At 41.2% G+C, this 25,573-nt stretch overlaps 1 protein-coding gene across 1 annotated transcript; it reads right to left on the bottom strand.

The window, feature by feature from the left end:
- Positions 1-971: 971 nt before the first annotated feature.
- On the bottom strand, positions 972-25,573 carry RS1 (retinoschisin 1). The gene is made up of 6 exons (XM_048495192.1): positions 25,449-25,573; positions 11,451-11,476; positions 8,542-8,647; positions 5,527-5,668; positions 4,897-5,092; positions 972-2,182 (listed from the first exon to the last, which is right to left on the bottom strand). Exons 1-6 carry the CDS (start codon positions 25,513-25,515, stop codon positions 2,030-2,032), a joined length of 690 nt encoding a protein of 229 aa, XP_048351149.1. The 5' UTR covers positions 25,516-25,573; the 3' UTR covers positions 972-2,029.

Here is a 25,573-nt window from a genome sequence, read left to right as displayed (position 1 = left end):
TGTGTATTTCAGTATTTGCCAGCATAATACCAGGCAACAAGATAGAGAGAAACTGGATCATCTTTAGGGTTACAGCCAGGGACATGGTGGTGGGGTAGCATTGGAAGCAGGGCCATCAAATGCACAGGCATGCTGGGCATTGAGCAGTGGGGCCCTGTGCTAATCTGTGTAATCTAGATTATAGTCAGAGGTGGGATCCAGCAGGTTCTCACCAGTTCCCAAGCGTGGGTTACTAATTATTTGTGTGTGCCGAGAGGGGGATTTAGAAATGACCTGGTGCAAAAAAAAAATTTTGGGGTCGTGGTGGGGTGGCTGCCCATGGGGGGGCATCCAACTCAGGTTTTGCCCAGGGCTCAGGTTTGCCTAGGTACGCCTCTGCCCCCTTTGCTGAGGGGGGGCTGGCGAGGGAACCTGTTATTAAAATTTTCGGATCCCACCACTGATTATAGCTATGTGGAAAAAAATGGGAATGAAAGCAAAGTGTGCATTTTACTAGATATGGGGGATCAGAAGAAGAGATACTTCTCAGTAAAAGTGAAACGTTCAAGGTGGAAACATTCCTTCCTGTTCTGGACTCCGATCTTTGAACTGACAAAATGTGCAGAAGCTTATTCATTGATCGGAAATCTGTTTCCCTTCTTCAGTGAATGGAAAACAATTGGTTCTGGTGAGCTAAACAAAAATGTGAACATCTGGCTAATGTGCATCACAAAGACCTTGATTATGGTGACCTTTTAAATGAATGTGAGCATCCCAAGCACTACAGGCTTCTTGATGAAACTTGTAAAACTCTCCCTGCATTGTACAGAAAAATAATTTCTGACAACTTGAATAAAATCTGACAACTTGAAAGCATTTCCCAATGCTGAAATTGCACTCAGAGTGTTCATGGGCATGATGGTGATCAACTATGCAGGAGAACATTCATTTTCAAGACTTAAACTTATAAAAATATAACCAATAAATGCATGTTTAATTTTATCGACCATTTACATTTTTATTCCTGAGAGTAGTGGTGTAGGTAGGGGCCCCAGTGCATTGCCCATAATGCTTTTAAGACAGTCCTGATTGATAATCTGATGATGTCACTTCCAAGGAAAACCTGTGAGTGATTACAGTAGTTCTAGGAAGCTTTATGGCAACCATAGAGTTTTCAGCAATGTCTAGAGCTATTGTCATTGGTTGTCCTTGGAAGTGATTCATGTTCACAAAAATGAGTTTTTGAAACATTTATCCTGCTACCACTTGGAACTCAGGGCAAGGAATCTCCCACCCCCACCAGGTATATGGCAGGCCTATACCTAGCTTGAAAAAAATGCAAGATAGTACATATATATATTATTTATCACTTTGATAATAGCTAGAAACTCAGATTTTTCAACAGAAATTTACATACTCATTCAATGTAATGTAAGGCCTAGTACTGGTCAAATCATGTAAGGATGTATCAATTTATTCTGTTAGGCCTTTTGAAGCACTGGGGGTGGGGAAGTAGGATCCCTTAACCACATGGAAATAACATCTCTCAAGGAAATTGAAATAGATGGGATACTAGTATAGCTCAACTCTCATCAGCAAAGACTGACAGATACCATAAGGACTGACCAAACTACCTGGGAAACGAAATGTTTTCTTGAGCACAAAATATTTCTCTTTCTGGCACAAGTAATTCTCAGCTTTCATGAAATCGTGAGGAATATCAAACAAAACACCCTTGTAAAATACCATGTGCTTAAAGGAGAGGGGGAGGGGGGAAATTTCATGCAATATTGTTTCAGAATTATTGTTGCAGAAAAGTTTCTAGGCCCTGGTTCCACCTCCACTTTATTTTTAGTTTGAATAATTCCATTAAACCTTCCAAAGTTGACAGGGATATAAATCATAGCAAAAGGAAGCTGTATAATGCTTATAATTTCTATAGTACATTGAAAGCCTCTATCCTACGTACAGGAAGAACCTACATGATTTTAAAATTGTATTTCTATAATCTTGTTAATACTTTCCAACATGTGGTGTTGTCGGTTCCATGTCAACCACACTTATTCATGCACTCGAGCAACTCCATCCTGATGGCAATACGCACATGCCAACCAAGTGGTATCAATCGAATGTAGCGGGAGACAATGGGTGGGCGCAGAAGGTTCTGCACAGAGGATGATCTGTCTGAGTTCCCGTAGAAAACCTACAGATAGGCAAATGAGAAAAGGTGGGGGATCAGCCTATAGAAGATGTTGAGAAAAGACCAAGGTCTTCACTTTCCTTTAATTTTGTGTAAGGCAACTTGGAAACAAATTGACTGATTGAAATTACTTTGTATGACTACTTTACCAAGCAAAGCTGCTGATGGCTTCAGTCACTAGAAACAAATTGCTTCCAATTACATGGTGCTTGTTGCTAAATTCTGCTGAGGGAGATAAACTCACCTTTCCACAGCTAAATTTTGTTAATACAACAGCAAGTGTGTAGAGGCAAATAATCTCACTTTCAAATGTGTTATGTCAAGTTAAACATAGAAAACTCCCAATATTGTACATGAAGAGTAAAGGCTGTAAAGGTGAAGGTTTTTAAATGATGCAAAATCTTTAATTCAGAAGATTTTCAGGTTATTCTTTTTGTTGACTGTCACCATTCAGACTGCACAGAAGTTTGCTCCAATGTAATGGATTCACTATAAGCATAGCTTTTTGAAATCTATATATATAAAAAGCTAACAGTGTTTTTGTTAGTGGTAGTATAACTCAGTAACTGCTGGGCCAATTCCTCTGAAAATTCCCAGCCACTATAGTCAGCCAGGTGAGAGTGTTTTTAGATGTTCGCATACCTAAAATTTCACAACTGGCCCAGGTAAAACGCCTTTTTCCTGGCACTCCATGGTGAAGGACATGCAGCTGCCTGTGTGTAACTGTCACCCTTAGAATGTTCGTGCAGCTTAGAATGTTCACTCAGATGGCCAGATATGAGCAGTGAAAACAGTACATAGGCAGTAACTCGAGTGGAAGTGAAACACATACACACACATACACATGAGGGAGAGGGAGAGGGAAGGGAGGGAGAGGGAGGGGTGGCATGCAAGGGAAGAGAGGGAGGGAGAGGAAAGGGACGGAGGGAGAGGGTATGCAAGGGAAGAGAAATGAGAGAGGGAAGAGAGTGAGGGGTGGCATGCAAGGGAGGGGAGGCAGGGGGCCCAGCATCTTGATATGACCCACCCACCCTAGCGGAGGGAAAGGGAAGGGAAATAGGGGGAGGGGTGGCATGCAAGGGAAGAGAAGTGAGGGAGGAAGGGAAGAGAGTGAGGGGTGACATGTAAGGGACGGGAGGGAGGACCCAGGCACCCTAGATTCCCAGACTACTGCGGTTACAGTTAAGAAAACCAGGTGCGCATTACTCAGGAGTAAGCTCGGTACAGCAACTGTGGCATACTTTGATTGGCTGCATTGCACCCCTCAGAGGGTTTCCTCAGAAGCGACACCCATTGCCACCATCAAACTTACTCCCAGGTAAAGGATCATGACCAGCCAGCCTAGATGTGTGGGAGGGGTGCCTTTCCATTCCCCCCCAAGGAATGCGGGCACACACATCAATGACATCACACAGTATCAGACTACGTGTTTGCATGAGCACATACTGCTGGCCTCTGCAATTGATTTGCTGCTACTGTTCCTTTTCCATTTCACCACAATAAGCCACAGCAACGCATGGCTGGGCCCGCTAGTGATATATGAAAGCAGAAGATGGTATGCCTTCCACTCATCTTCTGCTTTCATATATCACTAGCGGGGAAATTTCCACTGTAATCCAGTTGAGGCACTAGAAATTCACTATTCTACATTATGAGGCAGTGTCAGTGGTCCAAACTAGATGTTATGGGTTGGAGCCATGGCTGCCAATACCATTTGAAAGAAGAACTTGTCTATTTAAAAATGCTGTAAGGGCCCAATCAGGGCCCAATTTTTAAATGCCGAATTCTTCTCTGAGATGATGTTGACTGCCATGGGTCAGAACTGTTGCTGCCACAATGTCTAGACATTGGGCCCTTACAGTGGATCAGTTTACAAATCTGCACCTGAATTGGCTACATATATAGAAGATGGTTTATGTATATTTATCTTTCTTGCTTGATCAGAGGCCACTTCCACACATGCAGAATAATGCACTTTCAATCCACTTTCAATGTACTTTGCAGCTGGATTTTACTGTGTGGAATAACAAAATCCACTTTCAAATAATTGTGAAAGTGGATTGAAAGTGCATTATTCTGCATGTGCAGAAGGGGCCAGAGTAAAATACGTGATTTATCTGGAAGTGTGAAGTTTGTATCATATTTAATCAGTGGCGAAGCTGCAACGGGGGGGGGGGGCACTCCCCAGGAGCATGACATTGGTGTCACATGGGGGCAAAAAAATCACCCCCCGACCCTTCTTCCAGGGGCGGAGGCGGGGTGGGGATGGGACAAGGGCAGTGGCGTGAGCAGGCACGTTTCCTCTCCCTCCGTCCCTGTATTTCATGAGCAGGATTGCAGCTCAATCAATGGATTGGAAACGGACTAAATCATCCAACAACAGAATGGAACTTTCCTGCCTCCCCTGCCCTCCCCCCCAGAAATGTGCTCCATCTGTTTGTTGTTGTATTATGTTGTTCACCGCCCAGAGCCCTTTGGGGGAGGGGCGGTATATAAAACAAACAAACAAATTAATAAATGCTGCCCTGGGGGATAGGGACTGTGACGAATGACATGGTGGGAGTCTGCAACAGGAAGGAGGAATCAGCAGTCTGGACCCAACCCCCTAAATACTAGAATTTTATTTGAAAAATGTCACTCATCTTGATACTGAGTTTACTCTGTTCAAGAATCTCTACCAAATTCAAGTAATCATTTTAAAAAAATCTCATACTGACCCGGTTGTTTCCTGTCTGGTCCTTGTAATAGACCCAGTTCAGATTCTCATCAGTTCTATACTGAACACTGTATTTTGTCATCCATTCATCTGCATCACACCTTCCCTGTGTGAGTATCCCTGAAATAACTTTTATTTCCTTCAGGTCAATTTGCAGCCACTGGTTAGTGTCTTGAAATTTTGACAGCCAGGCACACCTGTGACAGGTTTAGGAGAAAAATGCAGTGGTTCAGGTGAAAGTTGAAATAGAACAGAAGATCTCCAGCTTTTCTTTCATATTTGCCAGTGTCGAAGGCGCTATACTGTTGTGCAAAGCAGGCGCTAGATTCTAGCCAGTCCACACTGTTCTCTCTCATTGTTGTGCTCTTAAAACTTCAAAATGGTGCTACATTCCTTATCCCACCAAGAAACAGAACCCAGAATGGGAATATGAAGACAATAATTGGGGCTATGCAAGTGGGGCCAACTATAGAGTACTACAACTTCACCCATTGTGGGCATTTGTCAGTGGCACAACAATTCAGACATTTTATTTGTTGGAACTTCACATCTTAGCTCAATATTTTGTGATACTCATGAAACATAATAATAATAATAATAGTTAAGAGACATAGGATAACTCTCAGCTTACCCAAAGCCTTGTCCATTAAGTCGGGCTTTATTAGCAATCCATGAAGTATACCATCCTGTGTATTGATCTGGATTGGCACAACTTATCTGATCTGAAGTAACAGCACCAGATTCAAAACCAAGTGGTTTGTGATAGGGACATTCTGTAACAGAAATACAAGTCACTTATCAGAAGATTGCCAGAGTTCCCCAAAAACTCACCATTATCTTCTCAAAGTTGTCTAAACCATTATAGACGATAGTAAAGAACCCCCACCCCCACCTTCCTTTTACTAACAGGATGAAGCATTTGTGGAATGAAGTTTGTTTTCTCTTGAAATTGTTACAGATTTTTCAGTTTTGGTAGGATTTAACAGATTGTAAAAGACATCAATAACATTATTTCATATATGCTGGAACCTCAAGGCAGAGACTTGAATATAAAGGCCTCTTTCTGCTCCTGGAAAGGAGGAAATTCTTGCTGATTCCCTCCCTCACTACAGGCCACTGGGTTCCATGAAATGTGATTCCATGGGGACAGGGAACCCTGATAAAACATCGTGGCAGGTATCTCAGTGGAATAGAAATCAGCTCCTCCTTTCACATGTGAAAATAATCCAGAATGTGCTTAGCTGGCATAATTGTTATTTGTATCTTAGTTTGTTTCCTTAGCTCCATTACAATATAGAGGAACATTCTCTGAGTTATATGTGCATCAATATTTGAAAACTAATTGCATGGTATTGTTCTCTGTAAATTGTGAGTACATATAATACAGTGATGTAATTATCATTCACCATTACTTCCCCGAAGCATGGTCATGTGATCAAGTGACAGGCCATGAATAAATGAAATCATATCATAAATCCGTGAATGGCTAGGATCTATTGTAGAACGAAGTTTACTGATACATTTTAGTTAAGCAATTTTATATTTTCAGATTTTGTTGTTGGCTGATGGTGTTGAGGCCAACAGTATGCTATAAGACTCTGTTATTTTTTACTGCAACTAAGTACTATAACTACCTCCACATACTGTATTAGAGATCCACACATCATGCAACTATGAGCATTTTTAAATAGGAAAAAGGTATACTTACCTAGATAATTAAGCAAACTACAGTGGTGGTGTGCTATTGTGCACCCTGACATTTCTATGTAGACATTATGCAACTTCTGAGTTTTCTTTGCTTATACAAGCACATTTTGAATGATGGAGGCTGCTTTCACACAGCAAGGCTTCACTGTTTTGCATTCAGCATCACTGTGAACCAAATGGCATGCCCTGCAGTTTGGAAGCGGAAGCACCAAAAAATCCTCCATGTAGAAGCAATCAGAGGTTCCATCATGAAATGGCAGTGATGATATGTATGAAAGTGTCACCACAGTGCAAACTAAGCAGCGCCACTTCGTGTCAGACTCAGATGTGTGCAACAATTTTTATTTTTGGTAACAGTAATCACAGTAACAGAAGCATAATATACTTAAGAGGCCACCTTCTGTTCTAAAGACTCTTGTAGACAAGGGATTACTAAACAGATGTCTGCAGACTGTTAGGTCAAGACAGTTAAACTATTTAACTTGGGTACCATTGACCTTAAGGATGTGTACTAGGTTTTGAAGGTTAAAGATTGTTAAAATAAAAACTAATAGGAAAAAAGTGAGACTTTTATCAGTAATAATGCTAAAGATCTAATTTTATCTAAGTCGTTAATGACCAAGTGTTAAAAATTGTTTTAGGGTTAATATTTGGTGCCAAAGAAACTAGGACTCCTTATGGAACAAGTACTTTGCAATTTGGTAATAAAACAATTTTTAACAAGCACAAAAATAAATTGAATTAAGACTATTTAAATTAAGATGGTCAAATACTGCAACTAGCTTTAATACTAAGGGATTATCTGAAATTTTGCTCCTTTGCATCTGTTACAGGTGAATTCTGAAACTCAAGATGCATGCAGAGCACGTCTGGAAAAACAGAAGAAAATGGCCATGAAACAAATTTCTTCCTCGATATTTTTATAATGTTTCCACTATCTCTATTAATTTTATTCTAAATAATTAATGGCATTATAAAAACCCTCTTTCATAATGGTGTTGGACTTCCACGCAGCCATTTCTTTGTCCGGCTTGCCCGCTCTTCTTTCCCTTTCCCCTGTTTCTTCCTCCTGCTCCACCCCAGGAAAAGGAAAAGAAGAGCGGGCAAGCTGGGCTAAGAAGCGGCCCCACAGAAGCCCAGTGCCAACAGAGCAGCCTGCTGCCCTGCCAGGGAGAGCCCGGTCAACTTGAGTGGTTGGCCTGGGATTGCCCAGCACTCACTTGCCTTGCTCACTTGCTGCTGCTTCTCTTGCTGCTTCTCTTGCAGGCCAAAGGGGGCAGGGAAGCAGACAGCTGCTGCCATGACCCAGCAGCAACTCTTAAAATGTTAAAGATACCTACCAAAGGGGGGGGGGGGTTGGGGCAAGGAGGTTGGGGGGACAGGCCCAATGGCACTGCACATAATGCCTTAAAGTGGCGCTTGGGTCATCTGTCCCCCCTCCCCCCCCAGATTCACTACTGAATCCTGGTTCTCCAGATTAGAGTCCACCACTCTTAACCACTACACCACACGGTATCACAACCTTTAAGAGCAACAAAGAGCAACCATAGCAGGCCTCAAGGGCATCAAGAGCAGCACCTTCAGTGGCTGCTTATTAACTTTGGGATTCTAATTCCTAAGCACAAGCCTATTCCAAGTGACCAGTGCTAAGGAGTGTATAATACTTTGGGTTAGGAAGGTGTAAAATATGCTGTCAGCTATGTATTAGAACTTATCATATGTAAACTTTCTCAGCTTCCTTCTTCTGTAGTGTCATCCGCTGAAATCCCCCCCCGCCCCCCCGGTGTTCAAAGGACTTCCTGTGGTACTGATGGGATCTACAGTTGGAGGAGGAATTCAAAGTTTCTGCCCTCAACCAGTGGAAGTGTCCTTGTACAAGTATAAATAGTCTGTGGGCTTCCACACTATAAACAAAAGCTACATAGATAAAGCAGCTTACCTGGCATGCATTGCAGACCGTTTGTTCCAGTGGACCATACTGAGTTGGCACTTCCCTGACAATCACACTTGCACGCTTTACTGTGCCAGTGTTCCAGTCTGTCATCCTAACAGCATAGAGAAGCCAGCATCACTCTTATGTGCAACAAACTGATAATTTTCTTTGACTGTCTGGGTGGGGCTCCAAGATAAATGGATACAATACAGGCTACAGGGCAGTGCTCGACACTGAAGTAAATCACAATTCAAAGTGCATCATCATTGTCCATATTATTGATATGGGGGATACTGGGAGAAATCCCAACATTCCTTGTACTTAAGTCCTACTAAAGCCTCTGAAGAGGGCAATCCGATCTTGCTGATCAGCTTTAGCTATAAGCAGCAAAAACAGTTGTGGCTGGATTCAATTCCATCTCAGGCTGGAATTTAGACTATTGTAGCATAGTAGTTGAGGGCATAGCACAACCTGACAATTAGGGTTGCCAGCTCTGGAGATTCCTGGAGTTTTGATAGTGGAGACTGGGGGTGATGGTGTTTGGGGAAGGGGTGGGCCCTCAGCAGGGTATAATTCCATGGAGACTACCTTCCAAAGTTGCCATTTTCACCAGGGGAATGGACCCTGATCATGTGGAGATCAGTTGTAATAGCAGGAGATTCCCAGGCCTCATCTGGAGGTTGGCAGCCCAATATTGGGAGATGTTTTCAGATTTCCTGCTATTTCATCAACTGCAAACATCTATGGCTGAATCAGACTTCAGCTTCTGTGCTTTCTTTTTGTCATCTCAACCCACCTTCAGGACTTCTATTTGCCCCACAAGAAAAATGTCTGAAGAACCTGAGAGGCAATTATAAGCAGCAAAGTAGCCCAGGAGCAATATAAATTGTGCCAAAACTTCAGGAGGAAAGCATTAATCCTTTATTTTTCCCCACATCATAGTCCCTACTTGGAGCTGGGCAGGGGGCAGTCGCAATTTTAAAATAGCAGGAGATCTGTTCAGAGATTCTTTCTCAACATGTCAAAAATTGCTGAGTGTGGAGCTTCCAGGAATAGCTCCTGTCCCCCTGGTTTTCCACCTCAGCATCCCAAAGCTAGAGGCATATCAGGGGTGTGTGCGTGTGTGCGTGCGTGCGTGCGTGCGTGCGTGCGCAAATGGTGCCTGGAGACAGCCACTTCTCTGGGCACCCCCAGTGCTTGGGGGTGCAGCTCAGGGGCGGGGTTGCCCACTGCTGAGTCCCGTCCCCACACTCCATGCAGGCCGAGCCCCACCCCCAACAGGGAGGGCCTGGGGAGGCCTGCATGGAGGCTGAGGGGGGGGGGGGCTTGGGGGCAAGGCTGCCTGCTGTAAACCATGTAAAGCCCAGATTCAAATCAGACCACACAGGCCTGATTAGAAATAGGATTTAATTCCTCCATACCCACAATGAACCCTTCATACCCACCATACTGTATCATTAGTTAATGATCATGCTCAATTTTCATGAGGGCATTTTAAAAAAAACAAACTATTTTTTTCTTTATATCAGGGGAATTCCTTAGATATCTCAAACAACCTAGTTCGTATGTAGTTGGCCTGGTTTGCCATTTTTGTAATTAGCAAGTAATAGGAAATCCAGTTTCCTATTAGAGATATTAATCATGATTACTTGTACGATACATTGATATGTTGCACCATTCCCTCTAATTTTCATGTTATTTTGTGTTTGGTTGTTTTGTGCTGTGAAAAGGTTTGGTTGAGCAAAAAATGTGGTTGATATATTTGGTTTCTCCAGATCTTAAAACAATGTTATTTCTTACATTTAATGGATAGTCCATAAGTTAGTAGCCTCGATATAACAGAATTAGTTATTAGAGATAGTGTCTCCCCCAAAGCTTCTTCTCCACTGTTGTTTAAATAACCAGAGTTGCTATGAATACCAGAGTGTAAGAAGAGACTTCCCATGCTTTTTTAAAAACAACAACAACAGGTACTTTCAAAGCAAGAGAAAGAACAAAATATTAAGCAGGATATAGAAATTAGCATTAGTTGGACTCTGACTATCCCCTAGGAGAGCAGACAAGAAGGAGAAACAGGCTACAGAGTTCACATTTATGAGAAGTTTTTGTGGAAAGGAACAACAATATAATTGGAATGAGAAAATTGCAGGTGGACACCCAGAACCTCACAGCAGTACAGATTATTACACAAACTCAGGTTTCACAGGCATCAGTTTGACTATACCGACTTGGCAAAAAAAGGGCCTATACACATGAGATACAACTTCTGGTAAGTCATCATTTATATTTCTGTAGTCTCCAAAGAAATAATTAGGGAATGTAAAATAAGATTGAACTAGAGTATACAATTCAAATTAGAACAGTCCTTTGGTTATTATTACAAGTAGAATCACTCTATGAACATTCAAAACATGTGGCATTTATACTAAGTATCACACCCAGAAAGAAAATTGGGAATTGACAACGCACACACTGGCAGCAATTCAAAAAGTTTAATGCCCAATCCCCAGACTATTTTCTAAACTTAATGGCGTCTACAGGGATACCTTCTGAAAAAAGCCAGGATGAAAATGTATCTCTCTGCATAGATGCAACATCTATTTTGTACAATGTCTCTCTCAAACTACACCACATCAGTGTATTGGCATTGTGGAAAATGTGTTTGTTTAAAGCAGCTATTTGATAGGAGGATGCATTCTGGCGCTGTGTGAATACTCGTGGGATGTGTTGTTAAATATTTCTGTTTTTAAAATACCAGAAGTTACCCTATGGCTAAACAACCTGAAAGCATAAATGCCAATTTTACACATTATTGTTCTCTCATTTTCTTTGGTGAACAGTGGAGAACTTAGCACAAGACAGGAAAACCTTCAAAAGGCATCGGGAGAACATTCAGATAAGCTTGAAGCACCTACCTCAGCAGGTGACAAGGCCAGCGTGGCTGCACAGGACAGATAGGAAGAAATAACAAGAAAATGACAGTTAAAGCAATTACTTGCAAGTTGTGGCAATGAATTGTAAAAGGTGCTAAAACCCCATTCACCCATTCAACACAACATATTGCAGTGCGATGGATGTCAAACTGTAGTCACAAAAGAAAATTGAAAACAGAATGTGTTCCATATGAGCTGCCTCTTCTGAGCTAGCAAAATAATAAGAATCACTGGTAGAAAGCTACTAGCAGAGACTACTTAGCGGATCCTTCCTACCCTCTACTCCTGGATAATCCAGATTGTAATTTTCTTAAGTTAAAGTAGATAACATAGAGATCATGGATCTCCAAGAACCTTTAAAGGAAAATTACAGCCATGTAAAGCCCAGATTCAAATCAGGCCACACAGGCCTGATTAGAAATAGGATTTAATTCCTCCATAACCACAACGAACCATTCATACCCACCATACTGTGTCATTAGTCCTTTTAAGGAACAATAATAAGCAACTGATTTTGCCTCTCTTTTCTTTAATGAGATAACAACAGTAGCAGAGTATTTTTATCCACTTTTATTAAGAAAACCACGTGGAAAAGGCTGAGCCTAAACTCTTCCCCTGTGACTTGGGCCATGCACATCAGTGGCCTTTTCCTAAGCACAGCTTACCACACATTTCCCAGTGATAAACCTTGTGTCTATTCTGCAATCTTCATTACCTGCCGTTTTTCTCCTAGACTCTTCAGTTGCATTTATTCCACACACTACTTCTGGAAACTATGATGCAAAAGAACAATCCTTCCCTTTTTTTTCTTTTGTGCTGGGGCTATAGGGTTACTGAGCAGTTACATGGAAGTGCAATTCAAAAATGTCTCACTCTCCATTTCTACCACTGAAAACTACCACACAAAATGGAAGCTGCTCCCCAAATAACCCGACTGGAACAGGCCCATTATCAGAAGGAATAGAAATACACAGCCCCCCACCTCCCACCCCAGAAGATTTTTCTGCCAAATTAGAGCTGAAGTAATGTGCCATGGTTACTGTGGCCGTCTTTTGTCAGTTTTGTCCTGCAAAAGCAACTTCCCTTGTAACTTCTACTGGCTCCTAACTGCTGACACAATGTATATCTTAGCCTTAATGTTATACCGTTAATGCAATATAACAGAGCGAAAAATAGAATTCCTTTCAAAGGGAAGGAGAAAATGGCTGAAGGGAAGATTTGGCAAGTACACAGGGATGTGGGTGAGGGCCAGGTGTTTGGCTGGGTGGAGAAATTATGATGGTTTCAATATGATTGCCTGCTCAAGGGAAACTGGCTCAGAAATGGATTTTAAAAAATCATGCTTGAAGTACTCAGGAAAACAATGGTAGATAAATGAAGATAAAATGTTTCCAGAACCAAATAGAGGAAAAACTGTGGATTTTTTTTTTTAAAAAAAGCATTTGGTGGCAAGATATTTTGCAAAAACTTGTGCTGAAATGACTAGTAGGTTTTTTTTAAAAAAATGGTGGGAAGCATCACAGATCATCATCACAGATCATCCACCATCTTATTTTTTAACTGCTTGACCCAATTTCTTACCTTTATAAACCTTTATAAACTGTGAATAGTTGGCCTGGGTCAACGAATCTTGGGCACATGAGAGCTTCCAGTACACAACCAAATAAGACAACACCCCATTCACAAAGGGATGAACACCTGAAGGACCTTCACTGAAGAGAATTCTGCCTGTAGCGGAGCTCTGCAGTGGAGTGGCAAATCATGGTTTGAATTTGAAGGGATGAGAGCTGAAATTTTTCATGCTGTTCAACTGTAATTTGGAAGCCTTTTGCAGACAACAATGCAAACCATTAAGGTACACAAAGGGTAATACATTCTAAAACAATGGAAGCCAAAACAAAATATCTTCATTTCATTGATTAGTTTTGGTTAATGGAAACTCATGGGGAAACTGGGTAGCCGCATTTTGAACCAACTTCTAGTCTTCAAGAGCAACTCTATATAAAGAATGTAACAATAGTCCAGTCAGTATTAGCTAGTGAGCTTGTGTTCTTTCCCCCCTACATGTATTACCAACTGTTGCTTATATCTCATTTCATCCAACTGGGATGACATACTCAGGCACAGAAATCTCATGCTCCAAATTTCAGACCAAAACAAGAAATAGCCCCTGTTTTACAGGCAGAAGGTAGTGTTTGGGCAAACACAAGAAATTTGGCAATGTGATAGAACAGGCACAAATAATACATAGCAATAAAATTCTATCAGGCATAGGTGGAATATATGGCATGTGGTGATTTGTACAGGCAGTCTCCAGTTTGCAAAGCTACCCTGCAGGCTTAGTTTGTTTTGCCATACTGGAAAGGGGTATCATGAGGAAGTCCCTTCTAAATTTGTACCAGTCAACTAATTCACATGTCAGAAAGTGGTAGAAGAGTCTATTTTAAAGTAAAAATGCAGCATGCAGGCAAAGGCTCCCCTCCCCGCCTCCTCAATTATCCCAGTTCTATACTTGCTGCATTCTGCATCTTATCACTTTTTTTTTTGTAGCACAGGCTTCAGTACTGGAAGTGAGACAAGCTGGGATCAAAATTCTAAAAGAAATGGAACACAGCAAGTTAAGGGTTACATTGCTGACTATCAGGCTGGAAGCTTGGTGGGTGACTGTGTACCAATCACAGACTGTCAGCGTAACCTATCAAGCAGGATTGTTGTGAGGATAACATGCAAAAGAGGATAATGATGCTTTGGATTCTACTGGGAAGAAAGGGGGTATAAATAAACAAGACAACAAAGAAACACATTTCTTTACAGGTGAGAGAAATAGTCATGTTAAGAGATGCCAGTCTCAAGGTGACATCTGGGGATTTCCTGGAATTGGAGCTCATCTTCTGACTACCTGGAGCGGGCAGCTCCAATCCCCACTGGTGGCGATGGGGGACCCAGCAACCCTAAATGGTGTAAATATATCAGATACCTATTTGTGTTTAATTTGCCTTCAGTCTTAAGCAAACAAATAACATTAATAAATATTCCCAACCTTCCCTCACAGACCTGTCATGTCACAGGGCAACCAATCATATAAATAATAAGCAAATCAATCAATCAATCACCTACTGATTATAAGATTTTTTAAACATTATTGTTTGGTAATTAATATATGTTTGTGTTGTTGAAGCTGTTGTGGACCTGTTAAGTTTGCAGCATCCCCACTCAAAACAGTGCATTGCACTCTAAAGTGGCTAGTCCAGACATGGCAATCTAGATTGATAACAAGAAACCAAGAGTGGGTCCAGCCCCTCAGTACAACCTATATGAGTACATGACCTCCTGAGATTGATCAAAGCTCCCCCGCCCCCTTCTTTGCATAGCAGAAGAAAGGGATGATGAACTGAAAAAGGGTGGGCCAAAATGTAGCTGCTGCTATCCTCTAGTTGTGTGAAAACAGTAGTGGATGAGATTAAAGTCCTCAGTTTGTCAACATTTATCTGAACAAGTAAGTGGATCCTAGATAAAGAGCACTCCACTAAGCACTTATTTTAGGGGGGCCTGCAGAGATTTTGTGTTACATCCCGTTCTCTCAGGTAACATGTCACCAAAGTTAAATTCATATAAAAGTCTTGAATAAAGGCTGCACAAAATTTTCACACTCAGCCACTTTTAAGACAATGTCAAAAAAAGAGCAAGTTGCAGCAATCCATAGTTCTCATCTCCTGATGGTTAAATTCCTGTTTTCACTGTCTGCGCTCCTTGAGTTATTATAGCACTTGGAAATTGCATAAGGAACATGATGATGTCCTGATACCTCATTGCCAATCTGATTTGTCCTTAGTGTAAATGGCTAGAAGGGAAGATCAGCACTACATTTATTAGTAAACTGCCTTGTTCCTATGTGGATGATAAACCCCCCTACAATGGAGCTATACATCTATGCAGTATACTGGTTAGAATGAGAAATGGTACAGTGGTTTCATATACAGATGAGGACCTCAGAAATCCTATTGTAACCGTGAAGCTTCCTGGGGGATCTTGGGTCAGTCTGATCTACTTCATAGTGTTGTTATGAGCCAAAACAGAGGTAGGGGGAACTATATACTTTGTTCTGAGCTCATTGGAGGCCTGGTGGGATGAACACGCCCTATACAGACTGACTTACAAGCTTCTCTCATACACGCATGCATGCACACACACTTGTTTCTCTGTGATGAATATTAATGTGAAAACTGGGAGGACATGAACCTCACGGACAGTTTAGAGTTTCTGGTGTCTCAATTCAACTGACCTCAATGGTCACATAAGCTCTTTTTTCCATGATATTCAAGAAGCAAAGTCTGGAGTTCAGCAGAGCATTTACAACTGTAATACAGCTGCAAGGTCAAGAGCAGCAATAATTTCTCTGACATACAGATTCACCTTGTGACACTTCAAGTACTTTCTTAAACTTGCTTTTGTATGATCCTTTAAAAAAGAATTTGAGACAGTACATATTAGAATGCCATCCATATGAAAAAATGATAATTTTAGAAGGTCTTGCCCATATTGGCTCCATTTCCCCCTGTTTTCTCAGTTCAGTCCTTCACATTTGCCATTTTAATTGCTATGTCACCAAAGGATATTTGGGGGGTTTAATTTGTTTTTTTAAGGAAAGTAAGTACTATAGCATTAAAATGCTATTTCCCCCCCCCTCCCCCCTCCCCCCAGCAATTACCTTTTTGAAAAAAGTTCTTTGGTGGCATGGGGAAATTTTTTTAAAAAAAATTATGGCTGATGGAAGAAATTCTATGGTTCTATTCTATGATTCTATTAAAGTGTGCAGAAACTTCTGTGTGGATAATCCATTGCCAATCAATGAATGCAAAATGCTGTCTACGTACAAGCAGCCCTGATTTCAAAGAAGGAAATAATGATAAAAGCTATTGGCAAACAGCAAATGTATAATGGTTTATTGGGATATGAAGTAAATTGTTCTACATGGAGTCCAGCCTATCCTGTAGAAATACGTGATTATAAAACAAAAACAAATTTAATATTAATTTGCTGCCACAGACATACTTTAGAACATGCAAAAACCAACAAAACACATTCATTTCAGTATCCATGTATGTAGAAGAAAAAGAAAGGAGCAGTGTGAAGAGAGTGGTTAGGAAAAGGGAGGACAGCTACCCCCCAATGATCCTGTAACTTCAAACAAGGACTGTCCTTCACAATTTGTAATCTGAGAGTGACTAATAGGAGTACAGAATAAGCCTTACTCTCCTCTTTTGGCCCCAAGGGCCTTCATGGGGTTTTGAGCATTAGGAATCACAGGATGAAAACAGTGATTTCAGAGCCAGAAGGGGGAACAGTATATTGTCCTTTTGGTCCACATCTTGCTCCACCGTACCTTCCCTCCTCTACAAACTGTTTTGAGAATTTACACTTGTAAGCTGTATCACTGACATTCTGTTGTCTTTTAAGGACACTCCAGAATCTATCCCAAGTTCTTGAAGTAGGCCACCTCAGCCTGCCAGTCCAGAAAGACAAACTTGTGCATATCTTTTGGTTATGCCTTCTGTATGATCAATATATTTCTACTTCAAAGGATCCATTTGGAATGTTTCTCACGAAGGCTTACACAGTGGATTTCCCCAGAAGCAGAAATCCTGAAATGAAAGTTGCTTCAGCAGGAAAAATTATACGTGCCTTCATCTTCGATCAATTCAAAACTAGTTAATCACAATCTGGTAGTGTAAATTAGCTATGTCCTGCGGCAAATACATGTTCCAATCATGAATTGAATTAATTAGCCATAGGAAGCAGACACCAGGCAAATTGACACTTTTTAGTCAATACCTTTCTCTGGTTGGCTGCTTTTGAGGGGGAAGGGAGAGAAGCAAAGACAGTCCTCATGAAATAAATTATACAATTGTCAATGAGTCTGATACAAGGGGGTCAGGACCCAGAGAGTAGCTAATGTGGTGTTTCAAGGTTATGTGATTAACTTTGACAGTCTTGCATCCAAACTCAGGCCACAATTAGATTATGAAACTTCTAGGATGTCTTAGCTATGGATAAAGTTTTCAATCAACCATTTAAACAATGTCCCAGAGGGTACTGGCCTTCCTTGCTGCTCCAGCAGACTCAGAGAAGGAAAAGTCAGTCCCCTCCCCCAGGCCAGATTTTTAACCACTCATTTATTTTTATCTTAATTGTGTGTGTGTGTGTGTGTTGTGCATGTGTGTTGGGTAATGTTGCTGGCTCTGGGTTGGGATGTACCTGGAGATTTGGGAGAGGGGGTGGAGCCTGAGGAGGGTGGAGTTCGGGTAAAGGAGGAACTTCAATGGAGTATAATACCTGGAGATCAATTGTAATAGCAGGAGACCTCCAGCCACCACCTAGAGGTTGGCAATTTTAGTATTGAGGCTTGGTGAAGGTTATAGGGTTGAGAACTTCCAGCTAGGAAATTCCTGGTGATTTGGGTGTGGATGTTGGAGAGGGAAAGGGCCTTAGTGTGGTACAATGCCATAAAGCCCACACTCAAAAGCAGCCATTTTCTCCAGCTAATCTCTGTGGTTCAGGGACAAACTATAATTCCAAGCGATCTACACCCTAGAAAAAGCCAAGCCACTTGTTAGTCTGCAGTTAATCTAACTTTCCAAATCAAAATATGGTGATTTCAAAAATTGAGTCTGAGTAAAACCCATCAACCAAGTCTTCAGAAAAAGTACATCACTGTTAGAAGTGATGTCCAAGTCAGTAGATCAATCAGCAAAGCTTCAGTTGATTAATGGACTTGGATTACTTTAAATGTTGAGGCTAATTTTTAATCAGTAAACCTAAAAATGAAAGGCTGTATCAGACTGGATCATATGACTCCTTCTGTTACACTTTTCAGAGGGCATCAATAAACAACTGTGCTCTTAACAAAAGCTTTATTGAATGGATAAGTGTAGGCCCAAAGTAGTGGTGTTGTGTTCTGTTAGAACCCTTCCCCCTAGGGATACTGTTTCTGTCAACAGAATTCCTCCTCCATCTCCAAGAGGAGGGCAGGGGCCTCAGCAGGCTATAATGCCATAGACTCTACCTTACAAAACAGTCATTTTCTCCAGGGGAACTGATCTCTGCCATTTGGTGATCAGTTGAAATTCCAAGGGATCTCTAGGTCCAATATAGAGGTTGGCATCCCTAAGCTTGCCACAGTGGCTCCTATTCTCCTGGTGGGTGCTTCTAGCTCCCTTGAGGCAGGAGCTGCCAGCTTGCACTAATGTTGACTCCACCCAACTACTTCTTGAAGAACTGCCCTATTGTCTGGGGGTGAAACTTAGGGAGGGTGGAGTTTGGGATGAGAGAAAGTTCAGTGGGGATATGATTGCATAGTGTCTATGCTCCAAAGCTGCCATTTCTTCCAGATAAACAGATGTCTGGAGTCTAGTGGTGAGTTGTCGTTCTGGGAGAACATCAGGTCTCTCCTGGAGGATGGGGATATAAATCCAAACTTTCTTCTTCCTTTCTTGAATAATTTATCCTGATCTGAGAGAGACATTTCTGGATCTTCATTTTATAGAAAGTTTCTTTGCTCCCCTAATTATAATTTAACATGATTATTATTATTATCATCATCATTATTTATTGGTCTTGATGGACCGCCCAACCCCCGAAAGGCTCTGGGCGGTGTACAATGAGACACAGAACAAATACAATATATAACAGCTAATACTAAACATTGTCTTAAATAATAAGAAGCACTAAATTTTGTTTAGTTGCTGTCTTTTTCTGGTCGAATAGCCTATAAGCTTTAAGACTTAGATGGGAAACTGGGGCAACGTTTACAATGCCTGGAGTTCCCATCCCATCTTTGGGCAAAGGCAACAGATCCCCTGCCTCCCATTCCCACTGCGGCTCCAAGCCATAGAGTTTTGTGATTCCTGGAGCTTTCTTTTTTTTTTTTTTACTGGAAATTACATGGTGCCACAACCAGTGTCCTCCATATCCTCATCCACAACCCTACTTGCTGATCGCCAGACAACCCTACGCACAAAGTTAGATGCAATATTAATGTTTTGGATACTGCTTTCTCTTATACCTCTTTTAAAAACAATTTCCTTTTTAAATTATCAGTGAAACTGCTGGTTATGTCTGAACCACATGATTTAAATTTGGACCACTAAGGATCAGACAAGTTTGCTTTATGGGTTTGTCTTTTGGTTGTTCTCTGTGACTTTTATGGCTTGCTATGACCTGAAGCTCACAGTTTCTCAATTGTAGTCATAATAACTTTGTCAAATGCAACGAGGTAGGATTTTTACCATCTCATGAAGAATACTTCTTCTTGGAGATGTTATTGTTGGAAATATTATTTCCGGCCACATGACAAGATCAATTTTACTCCTTTACTGTTAATTTAGACAAACATATAGCCCAATGCCACAAAAGATTAACTTCTCATATGGTTGAGGCTACCAAACTAGAAATGCCATCTTCCAGGTGGGACCTGATGATCTCCTGGAATTACAGCTCATCACCAGATTACAGAGATCTGTTCTCTTGAAGAAAATGCATGATTTGGAGGGTGAATTATATTGCATTGTATCCCACGGAGGTCCCTGTCCTCCCCAGGCTCCATCCCCAAATATTTAGGAGTTTCCCAGCATGGGATCTGGCAACTCTACCCCCCACCCCCCACCAATAGCTAGAGGACACTTGGCAACCCTATATCAAACACTGAGTTTATAGGAGGTTCCTCAGCACAATTACCTGTAGCTATCCCAAGTCAATCAAGAGTCACCATTCCCTTGCCAACATACATTACACTAATGAAATCAATTCTACCTTTGAATAAGGCATAGAAATACAAATGACAATATGACAAAAAGTATAAAACAGGTTGATTTTCAGGGAAAAACAATTTTGATAGTTTGATCAAAAACAACTCTCACAAACCTGTGAAAAATCAGGCACACAAAGCCATGTCAAATCATATGAAGCAAAATTATGTCAAACTACTGTGTCAAATCATGCAAACCATGGAGAGGAGCATATCAGATGAGCTTGATTAACATATGGAAATGGTATTTGAATTGTTTGATAGTTGTTGGAAACAAGTTAAAGAGAGGGACATCTTGCTCTACAGTGGATTGTTTATGCAGTTTGAAATTCTTGAGCATTTTCAGTCTTTTTTGTGTTATAAATAGTATTTTGAGAATCTTGTATGGAAGGTCACTTTTTAAATAACTGTGCTGGGAATGATCAGGGAAGGGGTTTGAAGAAAAGGACATTCTGTCCTATACAGCACCATTTGGACTTTCTGGCGCTATGCAAGACTTGCACATGGATGTTTTAGAATGGGTCCAAATTGTTTCACGTGAGCTGTGAGAGAGTACCGGGTGATTTGCAAATGCCCACATGTCTACAACTGCCAATTGAAATAGACAGCTACACTATCATCATTAGAGGTTGTAGCCAAATAATTGCTGCACATGATATACAGTTATCAGTTTCTGTCTAATGGATTCAGAGGCCCAAGAACAAAGACTAGCACATCATTGCTAGATTACATGCAGATAGTTTTAAAATAAGCTATGTTGCAAAATACCTATTTTGTCACCTTTGTATGATAAAACCTCTCATTGCACCAATGCCCATACTCCATTCTCAGGTTGTAACTCATCCAGCACTGTACTGATTATGGTCCAGTAAAACTTTTGCACATGCATAGTAATTAATGAATGAAAAGTGTTATCCGACTCAGCAAGACTGCTTGTATGATTGCACTGAATCCTCTCTTCTACATGCAGTGCACTTCTTAAAAGAACAAAAATTAGAGATTGAAGGGGAAAAGTAAAGTAGAAATATTTCTGCCCCACCCCTTGCCCCATGCAGCCTCTTCAACCCTTCCACTCCAGAATTTTGATCAGTGCTAAAACAGAGAAATAGATTAGGCTGGGATATGATTATGAAGCACTTGATTCAGTTAAGCTTTATAAAGGATATATAAGATTATCATAATTTTACTGTCTTTAGACCCTGAATGCAGACAAGCATAGAGATAAATAACACTGTGATATATCTTTGGCTTTTACAGTGACTGGCATGTTGTTTTCTCTTTCATTTATATAAAAAAGGGGGAAAAGATCTTGTCTCTAAATTGCTTTGGGTATCCTGCCAGTGTGGTGTAGTGGTTAAAAGTGGTGGACCATAATCTGGAGAACCGGGGCCTTTTTTGCATGGTCAAAATGCCCGGGGTAGATCCGGGAGCTTACATGTCGCAGGGCTTTCCCCCCTGTTTCTGATTCCCCACAGCTCCCCAGTTCTTCCCAGGAGTCAAGGCAGGGATGGTGCATTATGCCCCACCTGTTTCCGCATGAGCCCAGGGCTTTTCCATTTGCACTGCAAGCTCTTCCGCAAGCTCTTCCACACATGCCTGGACAATCTCCTTTTCCCACGTTCTGACTGGCTGATTCTCCCCCCCCACCCCCATTCCCCACTCACTTTCACTAGTTTAGTTTTAAATGACTCTGAATCCAAAACTCCTGTGTTGATAAGAGACATGGCTTTCATTGCAGTAGGGGCAAAAACACAGAGGAAGAAACTGTGGATTTTAGTTGGGGCGTGGGGGTGGAGGGCACCGATCCTCTCAAACGCACATGGATTTTAGAACGGGGTGTGTGTGTGTGTGTGCAGGGCGTCTATCCTCTCAAAATGCACAAAGATTTTAGATCGAGGGGAGCGGGGTGTGCAGGGCGCCAATTCTGTTAAACACCCAGTGCCTGTTAATTGGTAGGGCAGGCCAGAGCGGTGAGGCGGAAAAAATGGCCCCTGTTCTGCTGCTGTGGTGTTTTTACAGCAGCGGAAGAACACATCGGCAAGCGGAGTCACACAGGGGCATTTCAAAAGAACCTCCAATTTGGCAGTTTTTGAAAGTCGCGGGGAAAAGGAAAAATGATGGTGCAATGCAGGGACAGACCCAGTGCAGCTTTGAGGACCATGAAGAATTCCAGGCTCCACTGGGGTATTCCCCGTGCTAACAACGGTACAATTTCGCCATGCAAAAACAGTCCGGGTTTTATTCCGTACATCTTTCTGTGAGGGGCGGACTCTTCTGGTGAACTGGATTGGTTTCTCTACTCCTATACATGAAACTGCTGGGTGCCCTTGGGCTAATCACAGTTCTTTCCAAACTCCCTCAGCCCCACCTACATCACAGGTTATCTGTTGTGGGGAAAGGAAGAGAAAGGAGTTTGAAAGCTGTCTTGAGTCTCCTTACCATAGACAAAGGCGGGCCATAAATACAAACTCTTCTTCTTCCTCCACATCTTCAACCTACACAGTTACTAACAGTGGAATTCTAAGAACATTTTCTTGAGAGTAAGCCCACTGAGCAGAATTCAGCAAAATTCTAAGGAGACATTTTAAAGGATTGCACTGTAAAACACATACTTCTGAACATTGTGTCAAAAGTAACAGGTACTATTAAAAATCACATTGCAGTAGAGATTCTTATTCAGACTCATCTTTTTCTCCTTTTTCTAATCAGCATGTTCAAAATGTGGGCTAGAAGCAGTTGAAGTATTTCATTGTTGGTAAAAAGAATTCTTACAGTGTTCAGACACAATGTCTTCACACCCACAATGTGAACTCGTGCCTATTTATTGATGGTTTGAGCTGAATACTGCAGTATTTATAACTTTATAACTAAGACAGAGATAATTTTTTACTGGCATAGCTGGAATTAATACATGCAATGTACGGGGTACATAGACCTATTCAAAAGCTGCAGTATAAAATAATAGATGCAGTATATGAGTATGACCTGTGCAGTGTGTGAAGCATTCTGAATTGGCTTTTTACATGCTCAGGCAATAGAACAGAGTTTTCCTGGCCAAAGTAAATTTGATTACACAATGTATACACTCCCTTCCTTAGACCTTATACTGCAATACACTACACTTGCATATTAATCTAGCCCTGGCAGTCTTTGTGAAGCCAGAAAATAGTGTGTTCTGGTATTAGATATAAATACTTCATTTATATGCATATCCTATAATTTCATGCATGGTACTATAGAACAACATAAATAAAAGACTCAATCAGATGAAGAGAGCAGGGGATGGAATCCTCTCTAAGCTTCAAACCAAACTGAAAAGAACTCCTAAGCTGGTTACTACAAAGAACAAGATCATTGTTCCCAGCTTAGGTGAATGACCTGACAGTACCTCTTACAATGGCAAGTTAAGATTATCTCTGCATGAAGAGAATGATGGGAATTCTTCTGAAGAATGTTGAATCACTCCAATAAAGCGCGAACATGCTAGGGAAACTGGTTGTGGTGGGTTTTCCGGGCTGTGGGGCCGTGGTCTGGTGGATCTTGTTCCTAACATTTCGCCTGCATCTGTGGCTGGCATCTTCAGAGGTACATCACTCAGAGAAGTCTGCTACACAGTGTCCACAGTGTGTTACACACAGCGTGTTCCACTGTTACACACTGGACACAGTGTGTAACAGACTTCCCTCTGTGATACACCTCTGAAGATGTCAGCCACAGATGCAGCCAAAACGTTAGGAACAAGATCCACCAGACCACGGCCACACAGCCTGGAAAACCCAACAGAACCAATTGAATCCGGCCGTGAAAGCCTTTGACAATACATGCTAGGGAAAATGTCCAGGACATTATATACTAACCAAAAATAATGGAATAATTGCAGTGGAAAACATGATTAGTATTATATGCATACAAATATATTCCTCAAAACTATCCAGATGTACGTAACCAGGTACAACACCACTGAAGTCCAGTAGCAATGCTGAGAGACACCGCATCAGAATAAATCCATACCCAGATGCTTTGAGCAAGCATGACATTTGCTCACATAGGAAGGTTTCCAAAATAAGAGAAACAAAACACAGAGTGTTACAAAAATATTAGCTATTGAAAGAACATAAAGTACATCCAGCACAATTAAAGAGAAAGATGGGATATGAGAGGTTTTGCCCAATAGGCAAGTCACCTGAAACCTGAGCTAAATAATCCCAGTTTTGGCTCAAGTATGCCAGGAAAATCAGAGATTGGTCATGTAACTATTCAAAGAAGATTTTTAATGTGCAAGCGTGGGGGCTGGTACAGAGCCAGTAAAGTCAGTATTCCTGAGCCAACTTGTACCTCTGGGACTGGAACCAAGATCTGTAAATCTGAGTCTCAATGTTATGACTTCAGCACAAAAAGCTGAATTAAAGTCAAAAGGGTCCCAGATTCATTTTTTAGCTTCTGTAGATATTAAAGTTTAATACTTACTTACCAACTGTATGTTTTAATTCTTCCTTCCTCTATAATGTATATGTATGTGATTGGCTTTAATTAAGCCTTTTCATCTGCGATTTTCCTACACATCCTGGCAGTCTGAAAAATCTTTTAGAAAAATGCACTTTCTGTCAGGAATCGTACATTGTCTTTGGTTACTGATCAGCTGGAATTGTGTGTGTATGGCACGCCATCTTAACAATAAAATATTATTTTATTTTGTCAGAACCCAGACAGTTATGCAACTGGATCTGTGAATCCAAGAGATCTTTATAGTGCTAATATAAACAGGTCTACTCAGAATTCTACTCATCTATTCAGTGGCACTTCCTAATTTTTTTCTTCATTGGCAGCAATAATGGCACCTGGGAAATTATTTCTGAAATGAAAAGGACATGCGATATGGAACTAGGAGTCAGCTGTCAAAAGTGCCCTCTGGACTAGTACAAGCCCTTTGCGTGAGCCCAGGCAAGATCTTTAGATCATGATCATTGCTGCCCTTCCTTCTCAGACACAGCATCTTTTAAAACGTTGAATGCTATTCATGAAACACACTGGTAACCCTAGAGACAGAAACAATGCTGTCAAAGACACACCAGTTATAAATGTCTATGTCCAACCTAGAGCATTCATTGTCTGTTCATAGAAGGTAACAAGGAACAGGGAGGAAATGGAAAATTCCCACAAGCACAAGTGGTGCTTACCTTTAGATCCAAAAAGAAGACACAGAACCACACTTCCTATCTTGAAATCCATCATCTTTACTTTCATTCCCCTTTCAGTTCTAACTGGGCTTGCTAAGTGCTTCACCTTTCTGAAAAGGGCTGAG

Source organism: Sphaerodactylus townsendi, linkage group LG04 (assembly GCF_021028975.2).
Source record: "Sphaerodactylus townsendi isolate TG3544 linkage group LG04, MPM_Stown_v2.3, whole genome shotgun sequence".
Taxonomy (NCBI): Eukaryota; Metazoa; Chordata; class Lepidosauria; order Squamata; family Sphaerodactylidae; genus Sphaerodactylus; species Sphaerodactylus townsendi.
The sequence above is the reverse complement of the archived record's forward strand: the minus strand, read 5'-3'. Positions and strand labels throughout refer to the sequence as shown.